General features: G+C 29.9%; 4 protein-coding genes across 6 annotated transcripts; 2 read left to right on the top strand and 2 right to left on the bottom strand.

Annotated features, from left to right (window-relative positions):
• The first annotated feature begins 17 nt into the window (after positions 1-17).
• SWIP (strumpellin and WASH-interacting protein) lies at positions 18-3,837 on the top strand. 2 transcript variants are annotated; one of them, XM_035083218.1, is made up of 2 exons: positions 18-683; positions 750-3,837. In XM_035083218.1, exons 1-2 carry the CDS (start codon positions 509-511, stop codon positions 3,767-3,769), a joined length of 3,195 nt encoding a protein of 1,064 aa, XP_034939109.1. In that variant the 5' UTR covers positions 18-508; the 3' UTR covers positions 3,770-3,837. The 2 variants fall into 2 exon arrangements, with proteins under 2 accessions (XP_034939109.1, XP_034939108.1); XM_035083217.1 differs by having other exon boundaries at positions 78-3,837.
• An 879-nt stretch (positions 3,838-4,716) lies between these two features.
• On the bottom strand, positions 4,717-6,507 carry LOC118066882 (CUE domain-containing protein 1). Its single transcript, XM_035083269.1, has 5 exons — positions 6,238-6,507; positions 5,847-6,029; positions 5,350-5,728; positions 5,035-5,118; positions 4,717-4,970 (listed from the first exon to the last, which is right to left on the bottom strand). The coding sequence occupies exons 2-5, from the start codon at positions 5,946-5,948 to the stop codon at positions 4,834-4,836; spliced, it is 702 nt and encodes a 233-aa protein (XP_034939160.1). The 5' UTR covers positions 5,949-6,029; positions 6,238-6,507; the 3' UTR covers positions 4,717-4,833.
• Positions 6,508-6,628: 121 nt separating this feature from the next.
• LOC118066988 (ras GTPase-activating-like protein IQGAP1) lies at positions 6,629-12,779 on the top strand. The gene is made up of 5 exons (XM_035083491.1): positions 6,629-6,828; positions 7,181-7,274; positions 7,356-7,590; positions 7,668-7,812; positions 7,897-12,779. Exons 1-5 carry the CDS (start codon positions 6,789-6,791, stop codon positions 12,267-12,269), a joined length of 4,887 nt encoding a protein of 1,628 aa, XP_034939382.1. The 5' UTR covers positions 6,629-6,788; the 3' UTR covers positions 12,270-12,779.
• Positions 12,780-12,871: 92 nt separating this feature from the next.
• BubR1 (Bub1-related kinase) lies at positions 12,872-19,048 on the bottom strand. 2 transcript variants are annotated; one of them, XM_035083493.1, is made up of 5 exons: positions 18,864-19,048; positions 18,075-18,249; positions 14,335-18,000; positions 13,922-14,185; positions 12,872-13,828 (listed from the first exon to the last, which is right to left on the bottom strand). In XM_035083493.1, the coding sequence occupies exons 2-5, from the start codon at positions 18,212-18,214 to the stop codon at positions 13,654-13,656; spliced, it is 4,245 nt and encodes a 1,414-aa protein (XP_034939384.1). In that variant the 5' UTR covers positions 18,215-18,249; positions 18,864-19,048; the 3' UTR covers positions 12,872-13,653. The 2 variants fall into 2 exon arrangements, with proteins under 2 accessions (XP_034939384.1, XP_034939383.1); XM_035083492.1 differs by lacking the exon at positions 18,864-19,048 and adding an exon at positions 18,599-18,779.
• Between the last annotated feature and the right edge of the window lie 59 nt (positions 19,049-19,107).

Genomic DNA, 19,107 nt, shown 5'->3' with positions numbered 1-19,107 from the left:
TTCAATTCATTAGCAAATAAAATATGCAAGATGACACTAGAATTTTCAGTATTGAATAATTTTCGCGCGTATGTAAGAAAAATTTTCAAACCTTTCCTCGAAGCGACAACTATTGACAAACACGAACAGTAAAATCTGACTTGACAGATTTCAGGTGGGGTTTTTATTTTCTGATGTTTCACAAGTGTAATTGTAATCAGATTACCTCATAATATCTAACTTGGTTAAAAAAAATTAATTTGACAATTGTCAAATACACGCGTATTCACAGCTGTTTACTTTATTTTTAATAATTTACTAATATATTACTCAGTTATTAAAGATATTTCGTTAGTATTCAACTGAAAATTAAAAAAGTATCTAAACTATTTAAAATGATGCTAATGAATTGGAAAACAGTAGATTTATCTACAAGCTTCAGGTTATGACAATCTTTATAGAAAAAAATTTATAAATTTACTATAATATTTCTGAAAAATTACAAGAAAGTTATTAAAAGCAGTGAAAAATGATTGAATCACCGGGTTGGACTTCAGGAAGAGATGAAGAAATTTATAAAGCAGCAGGGAATGTGCAATTGAAAAAATATGGACAATTATTCAATTGGCTGGCTGAAAATTGGTGGGAAAGTGTTTCTTCAATAATGTATATTCTGGAAGGACCATTAAGACTGGTTTATCAAAGTAATGATCATGAAAATATATTATCCTTAGTAGAAATAGAAAATAAAAATTTATCAAAACTTCTAGCTACTGTGGCAGCAACTTGTAGAGAGATAAGACTTTTGAAACAAGAATCTGTTCAGTTTTATCGAAAACTCTTCAACCATGGTGAAAAAAGTGATTCCGATTTTAAAGAAAAATATAATTTTAATCAATTATTAATAGATCTTCAAGATTTATCTCTTTATGTTAATAGAATTTTGACTGTGATACATTTAACTATACAACAATTGTCTAGTTTAACTATTGGAGCTAATGAAATATATCTTCCAGCACTTATAGAACATTTAATTGATTCTTTTGTTATCTTGATAACTTTAGATGAAATAATTGAAGCTTATCCATCAATTTTAGGTCAATGGAAGAAGTATCGAATTCAGGTTCGATCTTTGATGCACAACCCATCAAAGTTTTCGTTAACAGAACAAAAACTGATGACTTTTGATAAGCTTTTGAAAGACTTACAAAATCAGTTATTAACAAAAAATATATTCCTCAAGGCAGTTGATCATGTGATGGAAGTTAGAAAAAGCCCAGTAATGGTTGATCATTTAGTAACATATTTCAAAAATATTATGACTGATATTGAAAATAAAATAGCAAACATTTCAGTAGTTAATAATAGTTGGATGAGAATAAATGTTGGTGTTGTTATTTTAATAAAATTTTTCGGCAGTTGTGATAAAAAGCTTCTTAAAAAGCTTAATGAAGTAAATAAAAAATTATTTGCAGTTACTTTAACCGGAAATATCATTTGGATACCGAGTAAATTTTTAAGTGAAAACATTCCAAATGAAGCTGGAAATTCAATAAACATTCACCAAATAGGAGAGAAAGTTCTAACATCACGAATGCAAAAATTATCGTCAGTGTCAGCAAACTTGACCCATAAATCTATGCTATGGTGTATTGAAGCAGAAAATTTATTAAACGGAACTGAATTCCACATTTCCGATATTAAAAAACAGTATTTATTACTTAAAGATGTGATATCATTGTTAAATCAAATTAATGAGTTAGTTTGTTTTATTACCAATGTCCATGCAGTGCTATCAAAACCAATGAACCGGAGCACAGTTCAAATAATTTGTCGACTTATTGAAATTCAAAAAACTCTTGAAACTTCTGTATACTCTCTAGGACCTATGGTGGTTCAAGCACAAGGACGTGCACTTCAATGCCTTAGTTATGAAATCTTAGTAATCTTAGAGACTGCTAGAAAAGCTCTTATTCAGAAGGATCAAGGATATAGTCGTGAAAAGCTCGATGCTTTGTCATTGACTGGTTTAAGTATGAAATTAATCAACGGACCTAGTACTGCTGATCGAAGACTGATTGTAAGATGTGCTTTATCATGTGCTAGACAACGTGCAGATGCTTTTAAAGATGATGAAGTTATCAAATTAAAATTAAAACTTGATGATTATGATACAATAGCTGATTTAGATTTGAAAATCAAAGAAGTTTGTAACTATAGTGTTTTACTTCATCATCAAAGTATAATTCCTGCTTATTTCTCATCAATTCTTGAAAGTACCCAAGACATTTCACATGTTGTTCACCTCTTAAATGCTTTTAATACTGCTGTGATTAGACAAGAATCTTCAGAATTTACAGAAACAAGAGTTTTGGAGCTGAAGGAAGCTTTGACTAAACATATTTTAGAACCTTCTGGTCGAGAAATTGAAACGAGTTTACGGCTCCATGTTCATGCACATCTGAAACTTGATTCAATGAATCCTTTCAAAGTGGGAGTTAAAGATGCTGGAAGAATTGTCGATGCTTTACCTCTTCCAATAGCTGGAAATTTTATTAGTTGTAAAAGATTCATTGAACATTATTTAGATGATATTTTTTATAATCTTACAACTGTAGCGTTGCATGATTGGAAAACTTATAAGACAATGCACGCTTTAGCTAAATATAAACTGGGATTAGAAACGGTTCAGAATCATTTACCTACACAAACACTTGAACAAGGCTTGGATGCTTTAGAAATTATGAGAAATATTCATGTTTTTGTATCTAAATATTTGTATAATCTCAATACTCAAACTTTTATCGAACATACCAGTGCTAATAGACATTTAAACACAATTGGTATAAAGCATATAGCCAATTCTATAAGAACTCATGGTACAGGAATTATGAGTACTACAGTAAATTTTGTTTATCAATTTTTAAGAGTTAAACTCCATACTTTCTCTCAATTTCTCTTCGATGAACATATCAAATCACGGTTATTAAAGGATATTAGGTTTATTAAAAGTCAGAGAGAGAAAGAAGAGACACCTTATACATACGAAAGAGCAGAAAAATTTCAGAAAGGTATCAGAAAACTTGGAATGTCTGCTGATATGAGCTACCTCGATCATTTTCGACAACTTATTACGCAAATTGGAAATGCTCTGGGGTATGTTAGATTGATCAGATCTGGTGGGTTACATGCTTGTGCTAATGCTGTATCTTTTTTGCCTGATATCAATACTCCAGTGGCCTTTGAAAATACTTGCAAACTTTTGAATTATTCAGAAAGTACTCAAGCTGCAGCTAAACGTTTAGATGATGATATAGGAAATCTCGTAAGAAATTTTACAGAAGGTATACAATATTTTAAACTACTTGTTAATGTATTTGCATCAGCATTCAGGGATACTAAATCTCATCATTTACAACAATTTTATGCTATTATACCTCCTTTAACGCTCAGTTTTGTTGATAATGCAGTAGCTAATAAAGAAAAAATATTCAAAAAAAATAAAGTTGGTGCTGCATTCACTGATGATGGATTTGCTATGGGAATTGCTTATATCAATGCTCTATTAGATCAAAGTGCTGAGTTAGATGGGCTACACTGGTTTGAAACTGTAAATGAATATTTAAACAAAGAAAAAACATTGGCTGAAAAAATTGAAGGTGAAGATGAAAAACTACAACAAACACGAGCTTTGACACTCAAGAGAATAGCAGAAAGAAGTGCAGAATTTCAATTACTCTACTACAGTTTGTCAGGAGCTCGAGTTTTTTTTAAACAATCAGATTATTAAATCATTTTGCAAAGTTCAATTATTCAATAATGAATGAAATGAGCTCGAATTTGAATATTTTATTATTATTAATAACAAAGAATAATAGTATTTTTAAATAATAAATAAACATAAATTCTCTAAGCCAGAAGTGAATAAATAAGATAAATTAAATCGTAAATCCATTATGGCAAAATTTAATTGATAGTGAGTTATTTATTGTTATGTCGAGATTGAAAAAAAAACGTTATTCTCAATGACATTTATTTTTTCATAAAATATCGATGAATTCATCGATTAATCATAGATATACAACTTTTTGATTAATTAAACTATATTCTATTCTTTTCATAACTGTATATTACTTGTTGAATTAATTGTCTTTTGATAATGTAAAAATCACAATATAAGCATTGTTTTTCTTGGGTAATAGCAATTAATAATGAATTATTAATTTCAGTTAACTATGTATTGCTATTAAATTTCAAATTTTTATGTAATTTTTTTTTGTTTTTTTTTATCTTCACATTTGTTTACTAATCCTAAGATAGAATTATTTTATATAAATATGTCACATTAACAATATGAATAATAATTGTTTATAAATAATTCGTTATTGACATATTTAATAGTTAAATACAATGACTAGAATGCAGTGTATATCCTGAAAAATTTTCTACAAAAATTATGTATGAATAAAATGAAAAATCATTTAATAAACAGATTTGTTATATAACAGAAATTCAATTAAGAATTATTAAATTTTTTGTAACTAAAGTAATTAACGTTTAAGTACTTTTTCTTTTCATTAGTTATCATAGTAAGCAAGTCAAAAAGTTATCGCTGATTAAATTCAGTCTCTCCAATATTATTTTAAAAACTAAATAACTATCACTAAGTAAACATACGTTTCGATTTTACCTCATTTTGTTTTTGTTTTTTTTTCCTTCATTAACTTTTTTTAATTATTAAATATTAAATATTTAAAGTTCAATTTCTCTCTAAAATGGTTCAAACTCGAACTGATTAATGCTAATATCATTCGTTTTATTTTTAAAATTATTATTGCACTAATTCATGAGATTTTAAGTTTGTGGACGAGAAGATTCTTCTGGATCCAAGAGATCATCACAAGATGCAGTTGGTGGTAATAATTGTCTCCCACCTCGCTTCTTACTTCGTGTAAAAACTTTTGTAAGCTGTGCAAACTTACGACGAGATACTAAAAAAATATTTTTGAATGTTAAAAATTAACAACAAAAAAAAAAAGAAATAATTAAAAATACCTTTGCCCATATTCCTAAGTCGTTCGCGGAACAAATCTTCTTCATCATGAGAATTACATTTTTCTGATCCTTGTAATTTCGAATCTGTTAATAATCAATCAAGAATATTAACAAAAAAAAAAGTAATTATAATATTTAATTAAAAAATCGTCATCAGTGTTTGAGTGTATTTATAATGAGAACTTCTTATTTTGTTTTGTGTTTGAAAAATAAATAAATCTAAAATAAAATTGAAAAAAATTAATGCAAAATTAAAGAAAAAATATTGGGAATATAAACATTTTTTAATTAATTTAAATAGAAAAATATCTTTACCATGCTCTAAAGTATTTAAGAAATCTTCATTCCATCTAAGTTCAGCCATAAATTCTTCATTTTGTAAGAACATAGCAATACTTTCATCTTCTAACATAGAACTTTCTTGAGCACTTGCTGCATCTTGTGTTTCGGTTAAATCTGTCATTTGTTGAGGAATTCTCAAAAAATTATCTGGTAAAGGCCCTAAAAGTGGAGGTTTCCATTTCTGAATACTTTTTGAAGATTTATTGCTGCTTGATGTAATTTGAGGAGAGTCGGGCGATGCATCACTTTGCTCCAATTCACTTCTTATCTTTTCATTCTCATTGTCTGTACTCATGGCTAATAATTGATCAATCGTAGTGTCTACGGCACCTTGATTGGATCGTAATACAGCCTATACATAAATCATTTATTTCAAGTTACTTATTTGATCAATGAAAAATTCTATAATTATATGAGAAATAATTTATAATCAAAGTATTGTCTATCAACCAAAAGAATTAATGTCTTACTTCAATAACATCATCATCCATTTGTGGGAACATGTTTTTGAAGTCTGCCATAGCTTGATAGAATTCCAAAGTAGTTTGATGTTGCTCAGCTGCTGATGCCATGACTCCTTTATTATTATTTTGTAATAGTTGATAATATTAAAGTCAATGCATCAATTTTACTGTTTAAAACTAACTCAGAGCCTAAATTTAAAAAAAAAACGAATGAACAATTGAGTAGCTAACAAAAAAGTAGCTTACATAACTAACACGGTAGAATTAATAAACTTGATAATTGATTTTTGTTATAATTTATTAATAACTAATTAGAATGTTGAGTTCAGTAGTTATTGATCAATATTTGACTGAATACATAGGGATTTAAGTTTATTGTTATATTTTTATTACATACCGTTTTTGTTTTAATCTTCTTAAAAAAATTTTGTCAAGTTTGTTTCATATAAAATATCAGTCAACATCTCAAAAGTAATACAAAATGATTGACATCAAAATTGTGACAATGATTTCAATTGAATGATTTATGTTTTTAACTTTAGAAATAAATGTATTGATAATTTAACAATAATTCGTCATGTTAGATTTTTTGGAGCAACATTGTAAAAAATCGAAGTTTATCAAGTTGTTTGCGCAGTGATGTCAATTTTGTGATGGACTGTGCAACTGGCAGCCTGGTGTTAAAAATATGAACTCTGAATTAATGTGTGATCAGTATGGTAACCATTTACCGATGTGTGGTCATGGATAAGAATCCATTATGACAAAAGATATAAAACTACAATTATGCTCCGTTTTTCGAAAAGTTCGATATTGAATATAGTTTCCACCACCATTCCACCGTTAAAGTTTGAATTCTCAGGATGTAACGTTCGTTAAGTGATTGTGTTTGAAATTTCTCGAAATTATTGTGTTTGTTGACGATATTTATTGATAATTCAATAAAAAATGACGGGGGCAGAAACTCAATCAATCATTCCGAGCAATGGTTTGTAAATTCCTTGTATTTTAACTCATAAATCCAATTAGAAAATATTCAAACCAGTACTGGTCAAAAGCACCTGTTATCAAAATAATATGAAGGCCAAATAGTGTCTATATTTTTAGTTATTCTTGTATAGCTGATATTAATTTAATTTATCATATTTAAAGAAACTGAAATTGTGATAATTAATATTTACTTTTATATAAACCTAACGATATATTTGAAATTATTTTTATCATTAAATATTTTTGCATTATTGTATGATTCAGGTTATAAATATATCGTTTATTTTTGTATCAAATCTAAACATAAACAAAATTCATACTCTAGTACAATAAGAATCATATTTTTTTAGATATTGAGGTTCGTAAATCAGCCGAAGAAATGGATGAACAACGACAAAAAACGTTGGTTTACGAATATTTATGTCACTTGGAAGAAGCTAAAAAGTAATGTAGTAACTGATTTACATGATTATCAGATTAATTCAAAAATCTATAAGAATGGTCAGTAATCATTTTTCTCTGTAGATGGATAGAAGCATGCTTGAGAGAAAAACTTCCTCCAACAACAGAACTTGAAGAGAATTTGAGAAATGGAGTCTACTTAGCTAAAATAGCTCATTTCATGGATCCAGAGGGTTGTCCATGGCATAAAATATATGACATGGATCAATGCCGATTTAAAATAGCTGGTTTACAATTTAAACATACTGAAAATATAAATATGTTTTTAAAATGCTTAAAATCAATTCAACTACCATTAGTAAGTCCAGTTAAATTCAGCAGAATTGTTTTTATCTGAATCAAAGCACGATCAACTTATTATGCATACACTTGCAGACTTTTCAACCTGAAACGACTGACATTTATGACAAAAAAAATATGCCTCGAGTAATATATTGCATCCATGCGTTAAGTACACATTTATTTAAATTAGGGAAAGCACCAAAAATTCAAGATCTTTATGGAAAAATTAACTTTACTGGTAGGAAAAATTGCTAAGCTATTATTATTTTTAATTCTGTTAAAGTTTTTATGGTTAATCAATTAAATTAATGATTTTTTTTAGATGCTGAAATTGATGCAGTGAGTAAAGAATTGAAGAAAAATGGAATTCAGATTCCAGCTTTCCAAAAAATTGGTGGTTTGCTTCTACATAGTATGACTAATGACACCGCAACACTACATATTGCTGTCATTGCCATCAATCAAGCTCTTACAGATTCCAATAAACAAAAACTGAAAGAAGCCCTTTGTAATCCTGTAGCAAATTTAAAAAATATTCGTGTACAATATTTAAAAGATTACTATAGTATTCTATTTCGAGCGAAAAATGAAAAAACTGAAGCTGCTTGTAATCGATCGTTAAATGAAAGTTATGTACCTGACACATATGATGAGTTATTAACTCCAGCAGAAATTCAAGGGCACGTCAATAATGTCAATGCTTTCAATGCGTTACAATTACTTACAAATTCTATCGAAGATGATACTAACGAAAATTTCATTAAGTGCCTAGCAGATCCGTCTCTTCAACTCAAACGCATTGTGGCTGAAAATGCCAACGAATATAGAAACGAATTCCGTACATTAATCAGAAATTTTCTTGAAAAAGATGAAAATTTCAACAACCTTGTACAATGGCAACATTTATTACAGAAAAAAACTGATCGAGTGAACGAAAAAGCAATAAAAAATAAAAAGATTCAAGAAGCAGTGAAATCAGTTAATTTAGCTTTGGAGAAAAATTCAGAAGAACTATTTTTCAATGCTCTAATGAATCCACAATTGGGTATAAGTGAAGCTGTTGATAAATTTTCAGTTCCACTTTATTTCGAAGAAATGAAAATAGATAAGTCTGATTCTGGTCGTGATATATCTTATGATGATATTTTAAGTAGTATTCGAGTATTGACAGCAATAGCATCCGTAAGTAAAGCAATTGACACAGGAAACCCTGATCTAGTATTTGAGGCTTTAATAAATCCAGAAACACATGTAACAGATCTTGATGAAGGAAATAAAGTCAAATACTTCAAAGCTTTAGAAACACTTCGAAGTGACCCTGAAGTGAAAAAAAGCTGTCCAATTTTAACATACGTTGACATTCAAGACGTAATTGATTTGGTAAATAAACAATGTCAAGATAACGATAAAGCTATTGATGCATTGAAAGAATTAAATAAAGCAGTTTTAAACGGTGATCCATTAGCTGTAATGGCTGCTTTAAAGAATAATTTAGTTGATTCTTCAACTACTCTCAGCGAAAAAGATTCAGCATTGTACTTGAAATTATTCAAGAAATGTTTGGAAAAAAATAGTAAAGATCGAACTGAATTGTGGCTTGAAGATGTAAATTTCGTAACAAAAGTAGCTGGGGAAGAAATTGCTTTCGCACAAAATGCATGCCATCTATTAGGCAGAATAGATAAAGCATTAACTACTGATGACATAAAATTATTTACTGAATGTCTTGAACAAGCTTGTTTAAAACTAAATAAAGATCATTCTCAAAAATATTTTGATATGTTAAAATCTTTGAAACAATATAAGGCGAAAAAATACAAGTGCCCTTATGTAATTTATGTAACCCCTCGTAATACTGAATCATTTTTACACATTGATAAACAAATTTACTCATGGAGTCGACCATTAAAGATAGCAAAGAGTCGATTCATTACGATAAAAGATATCGAAAAAGCTATAATAACTGTTACTGCTAAAGAGTACAACTTGCCACTCGATGCAATCAAAGAATCAGCAGTAATTCATTTTCAAGCATTGGTACGTGGTTACTTACTTCGAAAAAAGTTGTCTGATCGAAAGACACATTTCCAACAAAATCAAGGCAAAGTGATAAAAATTCAAGCTTGGTGGAGGAGTATTTTACAACGTCGCTATTATTTAGAAATGCGGCGACAAGAACAAAAAATTTCCAAATTGCAGGAGAAAAAGCAAGCTAATAAAGGTCTTGATTTTTATCAACAAAATGAGCATAAAATTATAAGAATTCAAGCTCACTGGCGAGGTAGAAAAGCAAGAAAAGCTTTTGTTTCTCTTTTAAGAATGGAAAAACCGCCTTTCCCTGTTGTTAGACACTTTGCTTCTATTTTGGATTTTAATGCTGAAGATTATGACAAAGAACTTCAACTACAACAACTTAAACATGAAGTTGTTCAAACTATAAAACATAATCAGAAGCTCTCACAGCAGTTAAATAGTATGGATATAAAAATAGGTTTATTAATACAAAATAGAATAACTTTACAAGATGTTATTGCTCATGGAAAAAGTTTAGAGAGTCTTACGAAAGAAAAAAATACTAGATCACGAAAAAGTTCATTTAACGATCCTTCTATTCATAAAGGATTGAAATCACTTACCAAAGAGGGACGAAAAATGCTTGAAGCATATCAACATCTCTTTTATGCTTTACAAACTAATCCAGTATATTTATCAAAACTATTATTTTTATTACCTCAAAGTAAATCGAATAAATTTTTGCAAAACGTTATCTTAACTTTATATAATTTTGGGTCGAATTTGAGAGAAGAATATTTACTACTTAAACTGTTTGGCAAAGCTCTTCAAGAAGAAATCAGATCAAAATTCCAAAAACCATCAGAAGTTGTGACAGGTAACCCGTTAGTATTAAAAATGGTGGTGAATTATGCTAGACAATTAAATGGGCAACGAGCTTTAAGACAAATTCTTGGGCCAGTGATTGAAAAAGTTTTAGCTGATAAGAGTATATGTATTGAAACAAATCCTGTAGATATTTATAAGTGTTGGAGAAATCAATTAGAAATGAAGACTGGAGAGACATTAGATTTGCCTTATTCAGTAACTCAACAGCAAGCTTTAAATTATGAAGAAGTACGCAAAAAATTGTCTATTGGAATCGAAATTCTCCGAAATACCGTTCGTGACTTCTTGCAGAGGATTACTGAATCTAGAGATTTAATACCTTATGGAATGCTCTATGTATCAAAAGTTCTTCATGATACTCTTGCTGAAAAATTTCCTAATTCAGCAGAAAAAGATATTTTAAAAGTTGTTGGTAATTTAATTTATTATCACTTTATTAATGCAGCAATTGTTGCCCCTGATGCTTTCGATATTGTCACTTTACCAATTGACAGATCACTTTCGAACGACCAAAGAAGAAACTTAGCAAGTATTGCTAAAATTTTACAATTTGCTGCCTCAAAGAAAGGTTTTGGAGATGAAGCGCCACATCTTGTTTGTCTGAATCCATTTATTATTGAGTGTCATGAGAAATTTAAAAATTTTTTCCGATCTTGCTGTCAAATAGAAGAATTAGATGATCATTTCAATATTGGTGAATATACAGAAGCTACTTTAATTCACAAACCAGAAATTTCTATTTCTCTTCAAGAAATCTGTGATACTCATTCATTACTGCTTGAATATCGATATGAAATAGCACCTGATACTAAAGATTCACTTCACGAACTTTTGGATAATTTACAGTCTCCACCAACAATTGCTGGTTTAATGGGTATTACAGAGCCAGTTTGTGATACGACATTAGCTCGTATGGGTAAGACTGAGATTTGTCTCGTGCTTAGTAATAAATTCGAAGTGCCTGGAAGTGAAGATCAGAGTTTACAAAGGTTGTTTATCAAAACAAAAGAATTGTTGGTGTGTGTTATACAATTTTTAAAAGGAGATACCCTAGTAAGTGCTCTTGATGCAGTTGCTTCACCTGTTCAAGAAAAACGTTATGGAGCTAGAAATGTACCAGTAAATACAGCAAGTCTCATATACAGAAGCACCTCATCATTAGATGACTGCAAATTTCAATTACGATCATATTTATTGAAACTAGAACGTGGTGGTTGGGTTACTCATGAAGATGGATATCAAAGTCTTGTTACTGCTGTAGCTAAAGATCTTTGTAACAAAGGAAAATATCGCATGATTAGAAATAAAGAACTACAGATGTTAAGAGCTACTAGACAGCGTCTTCAAGAGAAAACAAAGTATTATGCTGAACAAGTGGAATATTATAATGAATATATTAAACGATGCCTTGAAAATCTTCATACAGGAAAAGGTACACTTCGTGCAGCTAAAATTTCTCAGAAAAATAATCAAACTAAATTGAAATCAAAGAAAACTCTTCAATATTCAGCTGCCAAACTTTTTGAAAAAGGTATTTTGAAAGAAATTGATGGTCTACCTAATTCACAGTTCAAGAACGTCACATTTGAAATAACACCAAGAGAACATTATGGGTTGTTTACGATAAAAGGAAAGTTTATGGGAGTTGAGATTGAGAAAATCGAAATTGATATACAAAAATTACTCGAAATGCAATTTGAAGGCGCTGCCATAATGAATCTTTTTGGAAAAGCAAAAGTTAATGTTAATCTGTTATTATACTTATTGAATCGAAAATTTTACGGTAAAACTTGAACTTATCAATCTATTTAAAAATGTTACATTATAAATATAAATATTCTGGATATTATATTTTTATAAGGCTGTTGCAAAAGTCTTGCCAAATTTGTAAAATGATGAATTTAAGTGCTGTAGATTAAATTTATCTTTCCTTTTAATCCATATTATACAACGAATATTATAATAATTAAATTAATAATCAACTCTGTAAACATACTCTTCTTTTATAATGTTAAGTCTTTTGCAACAATTAAAAACTTGCGTAAGATAATCATTAATTAAAATTAATTCTCAGTTTTAACTAAGTATAATATTAAAGGAATATTTTTAATCTCTTCATTTATTGATGTAAATATTTATATCTCTAAGTTTTTCGTATTTTAATAATACATTGCTTCTTAAAAATTATACTTAACATCATGAGAAGTCAATGTACTCACTGGCGCAACAGTGCAACTTATCATAAAACCAATGGCTTTATTAAAAAAAAAATAATAATAAACAAAACATATTTTATGAAATGTATTTTAAATGACTCATATTTTATGGTGTAAAAAAATTTTTTATAAAATGAAAAGAAAAAAAAAATAAAGATTTATAATTAATAACTCCAATTGTACAATTTTGATTGATTTAATTTTATTTTCACATTATTTTAGGTAAAGCCAGCTTTTTCCTTTTCAATTAACAGATATAACTTTTTTGTTGCACCGTTAAAGTAAAGTAAGGCATATTCTCATATATTTTTAACTAATGCAACAATTTGTCACATTTACAATTACATAAACCTTATATTATTTTTTGTGTATACCATCTATTGTATTATTTAAATATCGCGGGTATTATAGGTTTTCTTATTTTATTTATATAAAATCTAACAGTTAAACATCAAAATTTTTTACTTTTCCATTTAATATTCTTATTTGTTGTTTATCGGCTTTATGATTAAATTAGTTATGATATATTGGAATTAAAGAAATTAATGGAATTTTTGGCAACTGAATTTTACTGAGCTCTCAAGTTAAATTACTCGCGTTTAAATACAAAATTAATTGATCAAAAATTGCCTGAATACTGAAAAATACAAAAAATAAAAATTAAATTATTTTTTCTAAATTGACTGAGAAGCAATATATATATATATATCTTTTCATCAGTACATCATATCAATGGTTGATCGAGACTTTAAATCTCAAAAAGAATTTGTATAAATGATTTCTAGGCAGTATTTACAGATATTGTAAACACTTTCTAGTACTATAGATTATAGTTAGTTAATTTTTCTCCCATTTTTTATCATAATAATAAATAGCACGATAATAATTTAATATAACATACAATAATGCGTTGTTAGGTACATACACAGTCTGATTTTTGTTCTTACAAACAGTTATTAGTGTTATCGATTATTTAAAACATTTGACAAAGCTCTAAGCTTCATCTCAACGCTTGGTATTTTAGCTAAAGCTTCCTCCATCATTTTACGAAGCTCAACTAGATCTGGCATCACTTCGCATGATTCGATATTTAGTAACTTTGTAAATAAAGTCTCCCAAGTATCTTTTTGTACGTACCTAAAGAATCAAAATTTCTATATTTAGCAATCATAATAATAATTATTATGCAGGTACTATTACAGTTACTCTAATTGCAATGCTATAATTTACCTCGGCATTTTTGAGTTAATGAACCAACGGTTACCAGACATAACAGCTCTCATATATATCCCAAAAAGAAGACAATGAGCTGAAGCAGCTACACAATATAAATCAGTTTGGTAGGTCCATGGACGACCTGTCTGCATTTCAATACATGTAAAATCTTCTGTAGTTATTCTTTGAGTAAATTTAGTTCCTTCTGGGAATAAGGTCATATCAATACTACAACCAAAGTCTATTAATTGGATTGTTGGTCTCACATCTTCAGTTGGCCTAGAAAATTAAAAATAATTATTAAATCAAAAACTAAAAAAATATTAGAATTATTCTTATAAGTTTCTTTAACGAAAATCATTACAGATATTGACCATTTATTTAAGAATAATAAAAAAAAACAGAATTTACATATTATGAATACTTACAGATGCATTAACAAAAAATTATCAGGCTTGATATCTCCATGAATAATTTGGCATTTGTGAAGGTACTCGACAATTTGAAGCATCTCAATAGTGAAAAATATTGCAAGTGGTTCACTAAGTGGTTTGCCTGTGGCAATTTTTACTTGATTAGTCACAGCTAATAATGTTCCATATTTGGAATATTCCGAGACTAGTACACTGCCATTATTAGCAACATAAACTTTAGAAACATCCATAAATCCACGAAGCATATGTGGATTTGTTAAGCGAGCTTTTATTTCTCTAGCTATATAGAATTCCCAAACCCAAGCGGGTTTTTGAGTTTTAAGCGCTACTGTTTGTCTAGTTTGTGGATCAAAAGCTTTCATAACTGTTCCATAAGTTCCTTTGCCAAGGCACTTGTCTAACTCGTATGTATCAGTTCCTAGGGAAATCACACTAGAAGGCACGAATTTATTTAAATTCTTATTAATTCTTGTATATCCATCTGAATGATGAGGCCGTGGAAATTTAAGTTTTCGTAAAAGACCAGAAATAATCTCTTTGTCAAACGGATTGATATCACCGCTGGGTAATTTAAATTCTTCCTCTTCTGTTTCTTCCATTGGCTCACTATACTGGCATTCAATTGATATATTGTTATTTTCTTTTAAAGGTTCGACATCTAAATTAAAAGGTATTCGAAGATCACAATTATTCTTTATCTCCGATGTTATTAAATCAACATTACGTTGCATTGTTCGAGGACTTTGAGCGTGAATAGCTTGATGTTTTGTTTGCATTTTTGTGTCATTTATATCATTTTTCAGATCTTGACTGATAGATTGGTCCTTTAGTGGCTCATCCTCACGTATTATTGTAAATCCAAATTGTGTTGTTCGAGTATTGGCACTGCTTCCAGAACTAGAAGTATATTCTCTTGTAGATTCCAAAATAGTACTTAATTTATCGTCAGATTCACCATTTGGTACAGGTTGTTGTTCCTGTGGTAATGGTGGAGGTGGTGGTGGAAATTGTGCTTGAGATTGTTGATATAAAATTTCTTTAGTTCTGTAAGTTGGTCTAAACTGATTTGTCATTGGTGTAGAGCTTAATAATGGCTCCCTGAATCCTTCTGTCAAACAAGTATCGTTTACTCCAGGCAAAGGAGATATTCCAAGACTTTCATCTACATACAAATTATTTCCCACTACTTGTTTTTCTTCTATAACAGTATTGAATCCAAGAGCTGCAGCATTTTCTTTATTATCAGTACTTTCAAGAAACTTTAAATCTCGACGATTCATCCCTGGTGATTTGATGAAAGGTAACTCTGACTTTCTATAAGCTTTGTTTTCAGCTTGATGATCAACATAAGGAGCAGCAAAGTGAAGTTGTTTTTGTGGTTCTGGTTGAAGTGGAGGCATCATTGGATATTGTTGATGATATCCAACATTGTTAGAATGCATGTTATTATTGTAAATGTGATGTTGTTGTTGATGGTGTTGGATATGTGGTGATACATGATGATGTTGTAATTGAGCATGCGGTGAAGGATGAAGATGGGATGCATTGTGAAGTGATTGAGAATGGTGAGAAAGATGTGGTGGTTGTGAATGAGTTGAAGGCAATGGAGATTGAGGTATATGAGGTTGATGATAGGACTGATGCATTTGAGGGTGTTGTTGATGAAGATGAGATTGGTGATGCATCATGTTATGCGATTGCTCCATGTGAGTTTGAATGTGAGGTGATTGGTGAGGATGGTGAGTTTGCAGTTGAGGAGTATGAGCTTGTAGTTGAGGAGTGTGTTGAAGCGGTGGCTGAACCTGCTGTTGAACTTGATAATGATATGGATCAGGAATACCATGATTCTGAAACGATTGATGGTGCTCTTGAAGAGTATTATATGGAGTATTGAAATGTTGATGATTTTCTTGATCATGATACGATTGCTGAATGTTAAAATTAATGTGATGTCGTGAGTCAGATATAGCATGTTGTTGAGTCATAGAACTGTCGATATGGATGTCAAAGTTTAGCTTTGAGCGTGAGTCCATTCTATGCACCATTGGACTACTCATTAAAGGTGAATTAGTACTAGAAGGTGAATTCCACAGATCTTGAATCACAGACATGGCTTCCTTGGTATTAACAGTAAGACTTTGACCTAATAATTGTTCAACCCCAGACTCAATTCCACTATTAGACGAATGCTGCATATAATTTGAAGATTGTAATTTACTTTGCCGACTTAATTCAGCTTCCATTCTTTGACTCTCAATACGTTCTGCTTCTATTCTTTCAGCTTCAATTCGCTGTCTCTCTAATTCAGCTTCGTGTTGTCTTTTTAGCTCTGTTGCTTGTCTTTGTCTTTCTAACTCAGCCTCTAAACGTTTTCTCTCAAGTGCTAATTGTTCGTTACGTTGTCTTTCCAATTCACGAGATTCTTCTTCTTTTCTTCTCTGTTCTTCTAATTCACACTGTTTTCGTAACTCTTCTTCTTCTAGCTTTCTTTTTTCTAATCTACTTTGCATTACTTCATGACTCTGATTTTTTGGATCATGTCCAGTAGCAAGACATTGGTTAATTCCTAATGATAATTGCGTTCCATCTATTCTAACATTATTTTCACAATTTCTTATTTCATTTAAATATCTCTCAGCTCTAATTTCTTCCATACTCTTGTCAATATTGTTTGCATAAACTAAATCTTTGGGATAACGAGGTTTTGTAATAACTGCTGATGGTGCATCGGGTACAAATACTGGCACCGCCATATGTTCTGGATATTTACTTCCATCAAAGAATGGTGTATGATTTGGAAATAAGCGTAATCTTTCGAAGTCGAAATTGTCATCTATTCCATCTTCATGAATTTTGAATGCCGGTCGTACCGATGTTGGAATTAATTGATGATGTTTTTTGGATGCATTACTCCACTGGCCGGGTTTTAATGTATTTTCTTTGTGTGTATCTTCAATAGCAATATGATCTAATATGCTTGCGCCCCGTAGCTCAATTTGCGCAGCTTCATCTTCATAAATTTGTATCTTTGTATTAGACTTACTGTCTTTAAATTGTCCTTGTATTTGTGGAACAGATTGCGATATGACACCGGGAAAATAATCTTTTACACGATGTCCTGTTCTCATATTTGTTACTCGTTTTCCAGCTTTTATTGCTCGTAAAGAACTGAATGCTTGTCTCTGTTCTGATAGAGCTATTTCACTTCTGTCATCAGGACATCCTAATGTCTTTCGACCGACTGCTAATTGAAAGTTTTCTCGAGCATAAATTAACTCATCACGTGGCTCTGCTCTAGCAGTTATTCCTAGCATATAGACTTCGTCAGCTTTTTTATAGTCATCGACTTGTTCTAATTCAAAAGCCCATGCTCGATACATATCAGCAACCATTGTTCCTATACCAGCATTGTACAGCATTTGATAAACTTCTAGTGGATTTTTTTGCATACTGATATAGTTTATCCATAATCTAATATATCTACGGTCTTGATAATATTTGGTTTCTTTTTCGAAAGTAGTCAAACATTGTTGTAATAATTTCCCGATATGAGATTCGTGTCCATTTTTGGGGTAACTTTGTTCAACCCATAATATATATTCATACCAATTTTCCAATGGATCATCACCTTCGTAATTTTTTATTGCATCCTCATACATTCTGTTGAAAAAAATTCAATTATTACATCAGTTGAAGAAAATGCTCAAAACAGTTTATATAAATATTTTGCTTACTGCTTTTCTTGCATTAGCAATTGCTGAGCTTCGACATCTTCTTGAGCTCTTAATGCTGTTCCCAATTGAGTGGCATTCCTTCCATGACGCAATGGTTGTATATTTTCCTTACAAAGTGCTATCACTGTAGCTGGATCCATTTTTGCACTATTTAATATTTAAAATCAAATATTTTCTGAAATCAAATAATATTATATGAACATTTATATCATTATAAATTACATTATCAACTCAAAATAGAATTCACATAAATATTCTCGAAAATTTTATTGTAAAAAAATAAGTTATTTGAAACTCATAATTAACTTTAGTTCATAGTAAAAATGTTAGCAGTATTATTACCACTTTGTTAATAACCTATTTAACAAAATTAGACAAAATAAAATGACAAAAAAGTATTTGTCATTATTGAAGTAATAAAATTTAAATGCTACGGAGATAACTAAGCAAATGGTTGGTTGTTATTCAATAGTATTTAGGAAAAAACATTTTTGCGCAATCATTATAATGTATTTTTTGCTTACCAAATATTAGCATAATATCTGTAGTGCTTTGGCCATTCAAATATTGATAAGTTTCGCGAATATTTCTATTAAAAAGAGTCCAAAGAAGGACGCTATTCAATCAGGTTATGAACAGATCTAACGGCTGCAAAACCACCAACGGTTTAATTCAACAGAATTAACTGTTTTATTTTGCCGACGACTATGTTACCGTCAAGTGATTTTAAACAACAAATAGGGGTTATTCTCAAGATTCTCAACTTTGTATTCAAAATAAAAAACTTACCTCTTTATTTTGTTTACAATGTTTTAAATTAGCCGTTGATATGAATGATTGTATTTAATTAATTTTTTTAGTATTTTAGTTAGTATAAATATTAAATTATATTTTTTGTAAACGAAGAATTTAAAAAATTATATTGCTTGAAAACGTGGACGCCAATGACTCCTCAGTGGTTGTCAGTCCTTTCCTAAAAGACTGACAGATGGGAATGGCAGGAGTATTTTTGTGCCATATACACTCGAGTGTA

The sequence above is a fragment of the Chelonus insularis genome, unplaced genomic scaffold (assembly GCF_013357705.1).
Source record: "Chelonus insularis isolate UGA/USDA-ARS -01 unplaced genomic scaffold, ASM1335770v1 contig_358_pilon, whole genome shotgun sequence".
Taxonomy (NCBI): domain Eukaryota; kingdom Metazoa; phylum Arthropoda; class Insecta; order Hymenoptera; family Braconidae; genus Chelonus; species Chelonus insularis.
Note: the sequence above shows the minus strand (reverse complement) of the source record. Positions and strands in the feature narration are given on the sequence as shown.